Below are 16,615 nucleotides of genomic sequence, written 5' to 3'. Positions count from 1 at the left end.
TGATATGCAGAAGCCAGGACAATAGAGACTCTGTTCTAGTGGCAGTGGCAGTAACATCAGTAGTTTCCAGGGGTGACACGAGTCCATGTCCAGCAGCTACTGTGATACACACTGCAGTGTCCAAATTCTGGCTGCCAAAACTTCCTTTATTCTGTGTATTTTCCAAATCTGGCTTTCTGGATTTACCTGTGATTTTAGGAGCTATTCAGTGCATTTTCAGTAAATTTTCCGTTAAAATTTTCCAGAATTGGTTTCTGGTGTTTGCGTGTAAGGACCCTGACTAGTACCAAAATCTCAAAAAGATAAAATTATGCCATTATATTTTAGAATATGGAGGTCATCGTTAACTTCAGCAAATAGCCATTTGATTTGATTAGTAGGGGCAGAAATAGGATCGCAGTGCTTGAGGAGCATGGACAGTGAAGAAATCAGATATTCAGGCAATTCAGTGGAGAAATTCGGCTCTGAAAGAGAAAGTAGGACAATAACTAGAGATGAAACTGAAATTAAAGTAGAAGTTATTTTGAAGTGAGAGAACCTTGAGCACATTTAAAAGCTAGGTGGACTGAGTAGAGACAGAGAGGCTGATGACATAATAAAGAGAAAGGAGCATCTGAGTATGAATTAGTCGGACAATAAAACATGTACATTCTAGTTCCATTTTCAAAGCTATTCTACTTCTAACTGGGCCATCATTTTTGAAAAACAGATTCTGAGCTAGATGTCCCTTTATATAGGGCCAGTATAAGAATCTCATGGAATTTTGTGATGAAAGGAATAATGTTGAATATTGCTGTAGTATATCACCCAGGGCCATGAAGTATGAAGAATGGTATATGCTATTCCCATTGGTAAGCAATTTGGTATCAGATCATAATTCATCATCTCCTACCTTTAGCATTTTCAAAGAATAAGTTAGAAAAATTTCACATGCATACTTTGAATATCAGGATGTCATAAATATGGAAGTGTTTTGTATCCATCAAAATAAAAAAAAATAACTTTCCCTTGAGGAATCCTCTTTTTAACCCCAAAGTTTACACATGCTATTGGTATTTATGAATATGGAAATATTTTCTACAAATGTTTCTGTTTCCTGTAGAAATATGATATGAAATTAAAGTGGTGATGCTTTATAAGGAACTAGTCTGGTCAGTGACTTTAGAAAACAATGGCTAACTGGTAATTTCTAATTATTTCTGAAACTTATTATGGCAATAGAAAAACTAATTAAGAGAAAGTAACATAGTCTCTAAATACTCGCATATTCCCTGGAATATTTTCAACAACAGATAAGGACATCTTTCCATTGGTCTTTTTTTTTTTTAAGTTTTTATTTTATTTTTTTAAATCATGGCACCATGGTGTTTCTTGGCTTACCTTTAAAGACTGCTGGATTTTTCCACTAAGAAAAATATTTATTCTAGGATTTCTAGCATTATGCAACTGCCTGATTTTCCTAAACAATGTTCTTTCTTTTTTTGATGTGGCCAAGGAGTTAAAGAATTCTTGGCATATTCGGTCCACAGTTTCAGTGTTTTTTCAAAGTCATGTGACTATAACTAAGGACAGTATTGGAGAGGCTCACAGTTGCCTATGTGAATTTCCTTCTGTATAAATGAGTGTTTTGAGACGAGTCAACTTAGCACATCTGCAGTAAATGAGTCTACCATTGCTGTTTTCATCGCTTTGGACTTCTGTAGTGCCTCAATCATTTATGAAAAAGGAAAACAACTTTTCCCTGCAAAGATCATAAATCTACTTGTCACCAAAATGAAGGCTTACTGGTCTTCTTATTTTTTATTGCTACAACTAATAAAATTGGTTATTGGAAGAGAGGGAAAGAAACAAACCTACCATCTTGACTAAAGACAAATCAAGGATTTTCAATCTTGACTTTACACTTTGTAAGGTGAACACAGGCTTAAGTGTTATAGGAAATGAGATGCTTATCCTGAAAGAACATCGGAAGTCTTGAGTTTTCCACTGTGGATTGTGTCCAGTATAAGAAGGAAAAACACACTTCATCATCCAACTCACAGTCCAAGCACAGAGTAGCAAGACCACCATGGAAGCCTCTGTTAGGGACACTAGCAGGTCTGCCACCCACCTGTGGCACTCTCTAGCCTGTGAGCTAGTCACACCAAAGAAACTTCTGTTTCTGAGAAAATACATTTATTTCCCCATGGTATTTTGGAGAAAGAAACACTCTTGTGTTTGCCAGATTTACATTCAGTAGATCCTGTCAACTCTTAATTATTAAAAGGGTGATTTCCAGTTATGGCTTATCCTGATTACTATTTTCTCCCTCTCCCCCCTGCAACTTGTTTTGGCCCTTTTACTGCTCATTAGGAACTCTTCCAGAACAGACAAAACACAGCCAGTTCGGCTGCTTATTAGCAACAAAATGAAAGATTTGCTGAAGGATGTAACTTTCCTAGTTGAATCTTCGGTGACTCCCCATCCAATGAAGTTCATACTCCTTGTGTAATGTTGATCTTCATGGTCTGACCTCTCTTTACGTTTCTAGTCTTCTATTCTGCCTTTATCCTCACATTTCCTATGCATTTCAGTCATAATGACAGCTAACAATTATTAAATGCTTACTATGTGCCAGGAATTATTCAAAGTGCTGAATATGTATGAAGCTATTTAATCCCACAAAAAAACAACAACAACAATTAAAAAAAAAAAAAAACGTAAAGTAGGTATAGCTATTATCTCTAGGGTACAGAAAATGAAGGTGAGACTTGGAGAGACTAAGCAACTTGCCTGAGGTCATATAGACAACAAACAATAGAGCCAGAATTCAAAATCAGCCAATCTAGATTCAGAACCTGTGTTCTTAATCACTATGCTATACCCATTCAGCTATGCTTAATTACTTAGATAGTCCCCCCAAATTCTGTATTTTTTTCTTACTTTCCTGTCTTTGTACATGTCCTTTATGCCTTCTGCTTGGAAAGTTCTTTCATCTTTCTCTCTAAGTTTAGGATGAATAATTTCTTGCACTTTCAGGACGTAATTGAACTGTTACCTCCTTCAGACACTCTTCCTTGAACTCTCCAGTCAGAGTTAAGCAACCCTGCTCTGAACTTGTATACACTGCTTCCGTCAGAGCACAATCATATGGCTGCTGATTACATATTTTAATGTCTTCCTGCGACAAAAGATGGCAAACTCATATAGATTCGGGGTTGTGTTTTATTCATCTTTGGAGCTCTAGCACTCAGCAGCCTCAGACAATAGAAGAAGCTCAATAGGGGTGCCTGGATGGCTTAGTTTAAGCGTCTGCCTTTGGCTGGGGTCATGATTCCAGGGTCATGATTCCGGGCTCCTAGGATCAAGCCCTGCATTGGGCTCCTTGCTCAGTGGGGAGTCTGCTTATCCCTCTCCCTCCCCCCAACTCATGCTCTCTCTCTCGCTCTCTCACTCTCAAATAAATAAATAAAATCTGAAAAAGAAGAAGAAGCTCAATAAATATTTGAAGAGTGAATGGTCTTTGCATAAAAACTGTGACTTTGGAGTCCTGAATAAAATTAAGATGTGTCAGCTACTTAACATCTTAAGCTTCTCATCTCTAACAGGAATGTAATAACACCTACCTCATATGGTTCGTATGTGACGTGTTTAGCTGACTACATGCCCTTATTGCTATTAATCATCTTCCCATAATAATAGATACTCATGGTTAAGCTAACGTGCATTCATTCAACATATATTTGTTCAGTGCTTATTATGAGCTAAGAGTTGGAAAATATAGCACTAGACAAGATAGACAAAGAACTGCCTCCATGAAACATACATGGAACAGCAAGAAATGTCTGACATTTGCCCATTTTTTAAAAAAGATTTTCTTTACTTATTTGGCAGAGAGAGAGAGAGTACATGCAGGGGAAGCATCAGGCAGAGGGAGAAACAGGCTCTTCCCCTGAGCAGGGAACCCAATGCAGAGCTCGATCCCAGGACCCCTGGAATCATGACCTGAGCTGCAGGCAGATGCTTAACCAAACGAGCCACCCAGGCATCCCGACATTTGACTATTTTTGACCTAAAAAAAAAAAAAATAAAAAGAATTCATAATGTACTATGAATCAACCCAGTAATTGGTTAGTAGTCCATATATAAAGAAATCTGGTAATTCCAGCTTGTGGAAGAAAGAAATACGGTTGTGAGATAGAGCATGTGGGAGATAGATTATAGATGGAATAGACAGTGCAGGCCTCGTGGAGGAGGTTGCACTTGGGTATAGTGAGACTGTATCTCCCTTGAGAAGGTGACACTGAGCCAGGTCTATAAAGAATGAGGAGCAAACACACTCTGTGAAGGAACCAAAATGGAAAAACCTGCAGTTAGGAAAGAACTGGCATGTTCACAGGATTATCCGAGGATCAAGTAAGAGAGTATGGGTATAGATTTGTTATTTTTGAAATGAAAGAGGGACATTTATTTCTTCATAGTAGCGTGAGCCTGGACATGTCTAAGATCCAAAGTATAATGAAATAATCCTTTTTTTAGTCCCTGTCAGTCCTATGATTATAGGTGAAGTTCTGAGTAAAGGAGATTTCATAAGGCACATGAATTTTGCCCAATATTAGAGTGACATTTGCACTGTCCATTTTGTAAGACCACCAGTTGTTCTAATGGAAATGTATAAATAATTTCTGTGAGGTAATACAATGTTGAAATGCCTGTATTCATTAAGGCTGAACAAACTTAGTTTTGTACACTCTCGGGAATAGACATAAGTCAAGCAGACCTGACTTGTCTCCGCTGCCCTGTGACTTGTCTCAACCCTGCTCCAAGTTCCATAAGCCTTAGTATGTTTAGAGATTCAAAACTAAAGTCCCCTCCTGACTTTAGTGTACAGCTCATTCATAAATTTTATTTCCAACGTTTGGCCACATTACTTTTGACTGACACTGAAAGAAAATGTTATGAATGCTACATTATTTTTATATAATATAGCCTTGCATATAATCACCTAATAATTATTATCCCACATTTTTTAACAGCCAATTCTTTCCTGGGGGGATATATTTAGTAAACCAAATAAAATGAGAAATTCTTACTTAAACAGAAGTGTTTTTAGTTGCTTGGAATAAAGGAAGCAAAGCATTACTTTTATAACTCATTGGTTTGCTGGCTTAACAAAAAATGCAGTACTTATGTTGCCTAATAATGCAAAAAAAAAAAATTACGGCATCATACTTGTTTTTTTGTACTACAGTAAGTAAAGTAATTTTAATTGCTATTTTCTCCCATAAATATGGGAGAAATATGGGAGAACTATTTATATAGTTTATAACTATATAAACATAATGGTATGAGCACAGAGGATGCTTGGAAGTAGGGAAAGGAAAAATCTTTCTAGCGATTTTCAAGGTGCTACTTTAAAGAAAAACAATTAATTTGAAGTTTAGTGTCATTTTAAACTTATCACTCTGCTGTTGAGACATCTATAAAATTAATATTAAAAATATTTGTCTTTTCATTCAACATATCTTAAAGATGGTTTTCCTTTGTTAATCTACTTTAAAATGTGGATTTCTATTTTTGCCTGTACTTAAAAATGTGTATTTGTTATTTATTCCTTAATATATTTGTTTCAATTCTAATGAAATTACAACATCTAAATTAAGGGGCCTAGGAAGTAACAGAGTGACATTCACTTTATGTTTCACTATTATATATAAACTAGTCATCATTGTTCCAAAATTTTTCTCTTTCTGTCCTCTGAATGTATACAGATAACTCCATTTTCCGTTCCAGATCTTCCCATTCAATTCCAGAAAAACATGTACATGCTTATGTATCCTTCTTTCCCTCCCCCACAGGGAAGTCAAAGTCTTATTTCCTTCACTGACATCAGTTTAAATAAAACAATACAACCATATTACCATATAGTTTCTTTCTTTCTTTCTTTCTTTCTTTTCTTTTTTTTTCTTTTTTTCTTTCTTTCTTCTTTTTCAACCATTATGGTTTCTGATACACAAAAGACACTCAGTAAAAAGTAACTCTTGTTGTGGCTGATATTGTTGATTACTGACTGACCCAAGCAGTCATAAACTTCAGTTTAGACAAAATTGATACTTCCTGCAGAGTTGAAAACCAATTTAAGAGTACAGACTTAAAACTACTAGATAAATAAATTTTGGAGATCTAATGCACAACATAGTGATTATAGTCAATGATATCATATTGTAAATTTCAAGGTTGCTAGCAGACTGAATCTTAACTGTTCTCAGCACAAAAAAGAAATTATAAACATGTGATATAATAAATGTATTAGCCAACATTACTGCAATAATCATATTGTAATAAATAAACACAAATGTACCAAAATAGCACTAAGTAGGCTTTTAAATTACATAATACTTTATGTCAGTTAATGTTAATTAAAAAAAAAAAATAAAAACTTATTCAGCAGGGAATCTAACCTCCATCTGAGGATAGTGGAAGTTTCTAGCCATGAGACATCATGTACTCTTATCATACTATCAACTTTTTTTTTTTTAACTCAGGTAAACTTCATTGTTTTAGCATCTCTGAACAAATTAAATACGATTTTATTTCTTTTAAAACATTTCCCAGAATTACTTACTCTTTGCTGATTGGTTTTAAATAAATCATTTAGAAGACACTGGAAAGAATGCTTAGGCATTAGCATCTGTTTCTCTTGAAAGTAAAATTACTCATCCATCTCTGTGTTCACAATAAGAAATATTTGTTCTCTACTTGTATGAGACATTGTTTGGAACTTTGTGCAGAACACTCTGCCACTATCCTCAAATTTCTCTCTAAGAAACCAACATGAACAGTAAGTGACTTGGAACATATCCAGTGTGCCCTGTTAAATGTGTGATAGCACTGCGAGTAAAGTTTCTAGTTTTCAGTTAACCTTGAGGACTAGTCTTAGGGTTCTTTTATTCTCAGCTAAAAATACCTATTGAATTTCTGGAGCATTCAACAAGATCTGAATGTCCATTGTCCATGCATCACTGGAAAGATATATATTTTTTTCCTGTTGGTGAATAAAGGTCTTTAAAAAATTGCCTAAAATTATAAGTGAAGTGCTACTCTATTAGAATTCTGGAATGTTGAGGTATCCTAAAATTGTCTCAGGTAATCTGTCATGTGTTATCCTCTCCCTGTGGCATCTATTACCTCTGTAATACATTCAAAGGTAGGATATTCACAGCCTTGCAAGACAATCCACCTTTCTTTTTTTGTTTGGTTTTTTTTTTTTTTTGGTTTTTTTTTTGTTTTTAAATCCTTACACTGATCTGCTTTCTACCTAGTTTATCTCTGGAACTAAGTCTATATATTGATCTGAGTATGTATGTTTTGTTTTGTTTTCCCTTGCTTACATACCTTCCTTTTCTCCAAGTCATCGGTTTCTTTGGATTTCTCACCTGTTTTTTTTGTTTTTGTTTTTAAAGATTTTTTTTAATTTATTTATTTGACAGACAGAGATCACAAGTAGGCAGAGAGGCAGAGAGAAGGGGGGAAGCAGGTTCCCTGTTGAGCAGAGAGCCTGATGCGGGGCTCGGTCCCAAGACCCTGAGATCATGACCTGAGCAGAAGGCAGAGGCTTAACCCACTGAGCCACCCAGGTGCCCCACCTGTTTTTGTTTTTAATGGGGAGGACAGTGTTTATCAGAATTCAATTTTTGAGACTTGCCTTTTCTGTAAAGTCATATTCTTTTTAGAGACCTGGCCATTGGTATAACAGCTATCTTCACTGAACATTTTTGAAATTTTATATCCCAGAGTCTCAGATGACTATGACTGGATTTGCTTTCATTTGCATTGATGAGTTCTAAAATGACACCATGTCACGAATCCAGGATTTGTGTGGCAAGAGGAAAGAAATAGGATAAATTACATGAATTCGGGGTTCTCAAGTTCATGTGGCAAGGGGAAGGAAGTAGAGATTAGTGCACTTGGATTAATGATGCAAGCAACATGGGAGAACCATACCACCTGAATCTTAAGTCCACAGCGTGGCTCTCTTTCTCTTTTCTATTTGCCCAACCCTGCTTCCTCCTTCTCATTCTGTCTCTCTCTCTCTCCCTACCTTTCCCCCTTCTTGCTCTTTCCCCTACTGTACTTCTGTCTTTATTTCTCCCCTTCCTTTCACCTTTTCCCAGTGAGGATTTTGTCCTCATAATTGTTCCTTAATGTATATTGAGAGCCATTAACATAGAGAAATGGTAAGAGATAAAAATAGTCAATGTAGATTGGGACAAAAAAAAAATGTTTAGAGATCAATTAAGAAATATGAAGCTATATCCTGTAGGTATCCTGTAGGTGTCTTCCTGTGAGTGCCCAGCATAGTACATGGCACCTAGGAATATAAATATAAAAATACATTTTCATTCATTATTTTAGTCAGCTTTGTGATAATGAAGAAAATCTACCTGGAAAAGGTAAATCTTTAACTATGTTGAATTATTTACCATAAGTAAAAGAATGAAAATGTATGTGATGATATAATTTGGAAGAAATAACTTGGGGAAAAAAGGAATAATATTTCAGTATTATATTCAAAATCAGCTTTATCTTTAGATCTTATTCTCCAAACCAGGCCTTCTACATAAATGACTCTATTTTATTTTTAATATTTTATTTATTTATTTGACAGATAGAGATCACAAGTAGGCAGAGAGGCAAGCGGGGATGGGGGATAGGGGGAAGCAGGCTCCCTGCTGAGCAGAGAGCCCAATGTGGGGCTGTATCCACGACCCTAGGATCATGACCTGAGCTGAAGGCAGAGGCTTTAACCCACTGAGCCACCCAGGTGCCCCATTTTTTTAAGAGACTCTATTTTTGACGAATCACCTCTCCTATCACATTTGTGATAGGGCAATATCTTTATCTTTTATTTTATTTTTTTGAGAGAAAGCATATGTGAGTGGGGGGGAGGGAAAGAGGACAGGGAAAGAGGATTTCAAGTAGGCTCCATGCTCAGCATAGAGCTGGACACGGGATTCTAATGCAGATCATTACCTGAGCCGAAATCAAGAATCGCACTCTTAACTGACTGAGCCCATTTAGGTGCCCCAACAATATCTTTATCTTGTGATCTTGTTCTAACCTACTTTCTCAGTAATGCCTTTTTGATTAACACCAAAAAAAATTTCCCCTATTCAGGACCCCTCTAAGTATTTGCTTTGTATCTCTCTTCTCATCGGAAAATCTTTAAAATATTTGTTTTTATTATAACTATTTATATATTACATTTTATAATTTTTTTAAAAGATTTTATTTATTTATTTATTTATTTGACAGAGAGAAATCACAAGTACACTGAGAGGCAGGCAGGGAGAGAGAGAAAGAAGCAGGCTTCCTGCTGAGCAGAGAGCCCGATGCGGGGCTCGATCCCAGGACCCTGAGATCATGACCTGAGCCGAAGGCAGCGGCTTAACCCACTGAGCCACCCAGGCGCCCCAACATTTTATAATTTTTAACTTAATTTTAAGCTTCTTGAAAATAAAAGCCTTATTTTATTTATTTCTGTATTGCTCATAGGGCTTCCCATGACCTAGCTTTCACATAATGATGTTCTATATCATAATCTAATATTTGCTGAATGCCTAGAAGAAAGATTGCACAACCCAGTTTAGTATCCCAGGAATCAACTCAAAAAGTAGCAGTCATCTCCTAAAATAGGGGTTGACAAATGGTTTCTGTAAATATTGTATTTTGGGCTTTGCAGGGCAGTAGGCAAAATTAAGGTACTATTTAAGAACTTATATAATGAGAAAAAATAGATTTTCACAAAATTTTTCTTTATGAAATTGAAAATATAATAATTTAGTACAATTTTTTGTAATACAAGTCAACTTATGAGAAAAAATAGAATTATTTGTGGGAGGAAAGATAGCTTATTACAGTTCCCTATCATCAAAATTTTCTTTTTATTTGTTAATGCTGACTTATAATGAGATTTTACACATTTTCCAAATTTTATCTTTGAAAATTCTTTTCACACATACAAGTGCTGCCAAATTCATGAACATGTGATTTTAATTGTGCATATTTGTTGCTTGGAAGGAATTTGTAAAATTCTGTTAGATTCTTCTCTTGATTATTTGCCTTCTAGCATGTCGTTACGTTGTATATTAGCATTTCCAGTTGATGTTAGGTGGGAACTCCTCTGCTGCACAGTTAAATGGATTTTGAGGTATAGAAATGTCTTGCCTCTAGTGCTAAAAAATGCTACTGAAGGGAGTTGAGCTCAGAAAATCTACCCACTGCAAATTTGTGTGAGAAATGAAGATCTGACTTATTGTTTTAATTTCTGACATCACAGGAAATGTATAAAGTCGCTTGATGTTACTTGTGATTCAAACATTAGTTGTCATCAAAATGACTCTGACACATGGGGTGCCTGACTGGCTCAGTTGGTATAGCATGTGACTATTGATCTTGGGGTTTTAAGTTCAAGCTCCGTGTTGGGTATAGAGATTTTTTGAAAGAAAAAAAAAGAAAAGACTTGGGTCACCTGGGTGAGTCAAGTCAGTTAAGCATCCAACTCTTGATTTTGGCTTAGGCCATGATCTCAGGGTTGTAAGACCAAGCTCTGTGTTGGGCTCCGTGCTGAACATGGAACATGCTTAAGATTTTCACTCTCCCTCTGCCCTCACCCTTAAAAAAAAAAAAGAAGGAAAAAGAAAAAGAAACAACTACCAAAGTATATGCTTCACTTATAGGCATTGCAGCAAAATCCAATTCCTAAACCCGTTCATCATTTAATAATAGAGGTTGAGGGTGGGTCTTCCCATTCAAAGACATTTCAATCTCATTCTCAGAATATCTCAATAAAACTTTATCCCTGCCGAGCCATCAGACTGCTGTGTGATAGAGAAAATTAGGATATTTGGTTTCTATTTTCACAAAAAATATCACAAAATGGATGAAGGTTGCCAGAGTCAGTGGAATTCACTATTGGCACTACTGGTTCAATAACACATGCTAGATGAGTGTTTTCCTCAGTGGACCTGATGGTGGATAATACAGTGAACATCCATAGCTTTAAATACACTACATTTTCACAACTTTTATAAATTTGTTCAATAAATATTTTCCCAATGCATTGCTATTAGTTTTTATTACATTTTAGCAGATTCCACTTGAGGTTGTACTGATTCAGTGTTTTAATTTTTTTTCGAAAATATTCTCACCTATAGTCAATCTGCAAACTGTTCATGTAGGTTAGCTCTTCAGTCACTTCAACACAGCGTTGGATCCCCAAATCAACAACTGAGTAGTATTGGTAACATCTGTTGATTCATCAAGAGGCAAGGAAAACCAATGAAAAGCATCTGCCTTGTTTTTTAATTGGCTATTGAAGCTGCTCCAATGTCTTTACCATTTCAGGCCATTGTTCTTGCCAAAAGGTAATAATCTTAAGCAAGTTTACTTTGAGGACATGATGTAAGTCATATCACTAAGTGATTTTCCATGCTGGGCTAACAAATAAACCACTCAAACTTTTTTTAAATTCTTAATCTTTTTTTTAATTGAAACATATATAAGGGACATAAAATATTACATTAGTTTCAGGTATACAGCATAATGAATCAATATATGTGCATATTGAAAAATGATCACCACAGTAGGTCTAGTTAATAGCCATAGAATATTTTTCTTAAGGAAACATTAATCAGTTATTAGAGTTGTCATGCATACCCAGAATATAATACAGAAAGTTAGAACATAACACACATACTTTGCACCTTGGCTATTTAAGTCAGAAGGTACTGACAGACTATACTGCCTCAGTACTTTCATTTTAAATACCTCAGACCATTACATTAACTATAATTAGAGTCTTTAGGTGAGTCAAAATATTACTTAAATATTTCACTTATTTGGGAAAGAAGCCCAGGATAGGTCTCAAACCCGGGTAGTGTGGCAACAGCAGCCTTTCGGAACACCATCCCCTCCTAAATATACTGAGCCTCTGGATGGATTTTTAGAAAATACCCCAATTTTCATTTCTTATTTCTTAGGGCACCAGAGGCAGCCTAGGAAGAACAGGACTGGTTGGGTCTCCAGGTCCTCGAGGAGCCAAGGGGTCATCAGGCCTCCCAGGAAGCCCAGGCATCCCAGGCCCAAAGGTATTTCAAAGTTTTCTTCTGATAGATGAGCAGCACCATTGACAAACATCTTGTCCCTGAGTTCTTTGGCTAGGTCACAGGATGGTAAGATTAATGGTTTTAATAAATTTGACCAATAGTAAAAACACATTAGGAAGAAAAAGAAAGTGTGTGGCCTGGACATTCTCCTCTCCTGTGATAAACACAGTGCATATAATTGCCAGAACAACTCATTAATTCAGTATTGGCAATGCTTTAAAAGATGCCCTTTGACTCATTCTGTTTCTTCTTTCCTGTCATCCTCTGTCTCCTCCTAAAAAGAGAAATCTTATTACTTCCAGATACATACTTTCTTAGAAATACTTCCTATTCCTCTGAATCTGAATCTACCCAACAGTTCATAAATCTGATTAGGAGTAGAGCTTATTTCTTAGAGTCAAAGTGATCATCTTGAAATCTTGCATTAACACTCATTGAATGGAGTATTGTACATTCAATAAGGCTTTCTAAGCAAAACCTGTTTTAGAGCTATCTCAATGCAGAATTGACCCCTACAACCAAAAGATGACTCCAGTGTCTAAAGCAATTTTATAAAAGCCAGGGATTAAGATGTTGGCACCCTCATCATTATCACCTCTTAATTTGATTTTCATAGTTTTAGTTCTACAGAATGTTCAGGTATTCTGACCCATATGGGTAAACTGGAAATGACTCATTCCTTTCCACTAAAATTCAATGTAGTTGACCCAGTGCTAAAACCAGAAAGTGAAATAAAATTCCTATCTCTTAAGTATGACCTGACAATAAGAAGGATCTGTATTTGTCAAGTCCCAAAGCTGTGTCTTTGTTTCCAGACAGTGAAGGATAATATGCTAATCTTAAATAATCTTTGATCAAAATCAACCAACCTTCATTTTTTTATTAACCTAACTCTAAACTCCTCCTGATTATTATTTTTAGAAGTGGTGTGAAAGATATTACAACTTTCATTTCAAAAAATAAAATAAAAATGAATTTAGAAAACCCTTAACTTTTACAAACAAAACAGCAGTGCTTAAATATATTTTTTAAAGTGACATTTGAGGAGATGAAAGGAATATATATGAAAGGGAACCTTGGGAAACAAGTACTAGAAATTTCTTAATGATAGGATTGAAAAGATAACCATGGTAAAAGCCAAGGTTCGCACACTTCAGGAGACCCTGCTCAGTTTCTGGTATCAGCTGAATCATCTCTGTATGGTGAGGAAAACACAACAAAGTAATACTGATTCAAATAAAATACAAATTCCATGATATATAAACACCCCCACACACACACCACCTCTCACCATTCTCTCTTTAGCCCAACTGTCCTTCCCCTTTCCCTCTTTTTTCCACACTTACGACCACATCCCTGAAATTTTCTTTCCCCACTGTTACACCTCTTGCTTATTATAATCAAACATTACTTGTGTGAAAAATATTGGTAGGGAGAATGACCAGGCAGAATTTGATTTCCCCAGTGCCTTGTACTTTTGCCTAAGGATGGACCTGTATTGGGGTTTCATTTAAAACACGGTATGCTTATAGATTCTAAAGTCAAGATCACCCTTTTTATTTGTCCATAGGGTGAACAAGGGCTACCTGGTCAACCTGGAATTCAAGGTAAAAGAGGTCACCGAGGAGCACAAGGTGATCAAGGACCATGTGGAGATCCTGGTCTGAAAGGGCAGCCTGTATGTGCCAACTCAGAAATTCACTAAGTATTATTATTTTACAGGCCAGGCCACCATTGCATAATAATGATTATCCTATCCATTCACATTGCAGGGAGAACATGGTGTTCAAGGTTTGACAGGTTTCCAAGGATTCCCAGGCCCCAGAGTATGTTTACACATTTTCTGCTATTCATCAGAAAGATGTCGAAATACCAATATTTAGTCTCTGACTTGAGTCTTTGACAACCTATTTCCTAATCTGCAAAATTTCCATTCGTAGAGTTACATATTTGAATTTTGAAATTGAATATTAATATAAAATTTTACATAGGTATATATTTTCCTACCAATTTTAAGAATAACTCACCTCTGTCCCCTCACATTCCATTTTCACAAGCATTTTATTTTGAAAATACAGCAAAGTTGAGAGAATGAGTAAAAATCCATATACCTCTTACCTAGGTTCCACCATAACTTTTTACTGGACTTGCTTTATTGTGACTCTTATCTAACCCTCTCTCCCTCTCTGAATTCATTTTGGCACACTTCAAAGTAACTTGCATAGTTCAGAACAATTCCTCCATAGTACTTCAGCATGTACATCATTAACTAGCCGTTTAATTAACGTTCCATTTTTTAAGAATCAACTCAATAGATTATTATAAGATTACTTCACTTGTAAAATGTTCATATAGAATGAAAGATTTTGACTTTTTATTTTTATTCTATTTTTAGGGTCCTGAGGGAGATGCTGGCATTGTTGGAATATCAGGTCCTAAAGGTCCTATTGGACAGAGAGTAAGTGTAAAGTCATTCTACTTGCCGGGAGATTGTGATTCTTTGCTTATTTTAAGAATTAGCGTTAAGAATTCTAAAATTAATATACTCCAAATTAAGAACTTAATAAAATTACTTTAAAGATAGAAACTCAAGGGCGCCTGTGTGGGTCAGTGGGTTAAAGCCTCTGCCTTCGGCTCAGGTCGTGATCCCAGGGTTCTGGGATAGAGCCCCGCATCAGGCTGTCTGCTCAGCAGGGATCCTGCCCCCCCCTTTCTGCCTGCCTGTCTGCCTACTTGTGATCTCTGTCTGTCAAATAAATAAATGAAATCTTTAAAAAAAAAAAAAAGATAGAAATTCAGTAGACCCCATGCAAATGTTCTTAGCCTTTTTCACTTCATATATTAATTTGAGCAAAAGACCCTAGAGACCACCCATCTTCCCTGTTCTTAGATTAGAAAATACATATCAGAATTAATGTTGATACTGAATAATGTATTTATTAACTCACATTAGGAACAAAAACATAAAGCAGTTTGGTGTTATATGCATTAATGCAACCAGAGACCAGAGACCACCCCCATGCACCACTTGGAGGAGGCTTGTCTAGGACCAGAACTCCTCACACCACACTTTGAAAAATATTTCCCAATAGCTATGTTTTCCCAACTCAGGGGTAGCTATCCCTGGAGAGTGATGAGGAACTGCTTAAAGAGTTACAAAGGTTGGTGTCTGAAGAATTCCATTAGCTATTTAGTACTTAGAATTGCAAAGTGTAGCAAATATAATAAGTAGGGATAGATAAGCCATCAGCAGTCACTGGTTTTTGGTTTTTTTGTTTTGTTTTATTTTGCTTTTTGTTTTGTTTTTGCTTTCATTAACCAGTCTCCTGATTGATGAGATGATCTGTAAAACTGGGAGAAAAAAAAAAAAGCGATAAAATGTCGAACAGTGGTTTGACTGTAGCAGTTGCACCCCCTTGAGTAATAGCGACTACAGGGACAAAGGTGGAGACAGCAAAGAGAAAAAGGAAAGTGGTCCAGAAGCAGGAGAAAAGAATCTCGAAGAACTTTACAGCTGAAAATCAGTGTCTTGTGCAAAATATTAAATGAACAGTCAAATTTTTTAAATCCTACACTTCTCCAACTCTTACAATAAATTATTTTCAGTAACACAAAGGGCAATGTTACCCTGAGAAATGTTTGTTTAAAGACCCACCTCAACATTTCTTCAGGTGCAAATTTATTAGTTATTTTTATGATTTCTGAAGAACCGTGGAAAGTTGGTGCTTTTATATGAGCCCCAATTCTTGATTATCCGCAGGTGAGTTATATGTGGAACGCCGCCTCTCTAATAAATATTGCTTTTAAGTTCTTACATATATTAAGTTCCCTACTAATTAAATCCTTTCATTGTATTTTTATTAAGCTTTCTCAATTAATTAGTCCTTTCTTGATATTTGGCTGCCTGCCTAACATCTGTCCTAAGCAGAATCTTACTAGGCGCTGGGTTTCTGTAGGCCAGGGTCTGAGCCCTATCCTGCTTTGCAGCTCCAGAAATTTTATCAGTTCACCAATAATAAAGTTCTGGTAACTGCTCATGAATATTAATTTATAATTGCAATATCTTTTACTGAGTCATTATAAATTCAAGTGAAAAGTCATGATAGGTTAATAACTTAGCAAAAAAACTATTATCTACCAGGGTTCAGTCTGTGTCCCTTCTCTCATTTAATCCTGATAAAAATCCTGTGAGAGATGCCATCATCCCCATTTTTTAGATGGGGAAACTAAGTCTCTGAAAGGTAATTTGCTCAAGGCCATACCTGGCTAGTAAGTAGAAGAGCCAAAATCTGAATCCACAGCTGACTGGCCAAATAATACGTTATGAGGTGTATAATTAGAATATAGAATGGATATTAAGTGGTCTAGTAACTAGTTCTTGCTCAACAATCAATAAATCAATAAATACTAGATGATTAAATAAATTAATTGAAGTAGGAAATCTGGATTAATTTTTCTTCATTTCAAAG

At 35.9% G+C, this 16,615-nt stretch overlaps 1 protein-coding gene across 2 annotated transcripts in view; it reads left to right on the top strand.

Annotated features, from left to right (window-relative positions):
* The window catches only part of COL24A1 (collagen type XXIV alpha 1 chain), a 402,120-nt gene that overhangs the window by 338,501 nt on the left and 47,004 nt on the right, over positions 1-16,615 (top strand). For both annotated transcript variants that reach the window (XM_059136719.1, XM_059136718.1), the window contains exons 48-51: positions 12,021-12,128; positions 13,717-13,824; positions 13,919-13,972; positions 14,542-14,604. In XM_059136719.1, the coding sequence (XP_058992702.1) occupies positions 12,021-12,128; positions 13,717-13,824; positions 13,919-13,972; positions 14,542-14,604 (333 nt within the window). The remainder of the gene's footprint in view (positions 1-12,020; positions 12,129-13,716; positions 13,825-13,918; positions 13,973-14,541; positions 14,605-16,615) is intronic.

Source organism: Mustela lutreola, chromosome 10 (genome assembly GCF_030435805.1).
Source record: "Mustela lutreola isolate mMusLut2 chromosome 10, mMusLut2.pri, whole genome shotgun sequence".
NCBI lineage: Eukaryota > Metazoa > Chordata > Mammalia > Carnivora > Mustelidae > Mustela > Mustela lutreola.
Note: the sequence above shows the minus strand (reverse complement) of the source record. Positions and strands in the feature narration are given on the sequence as shown.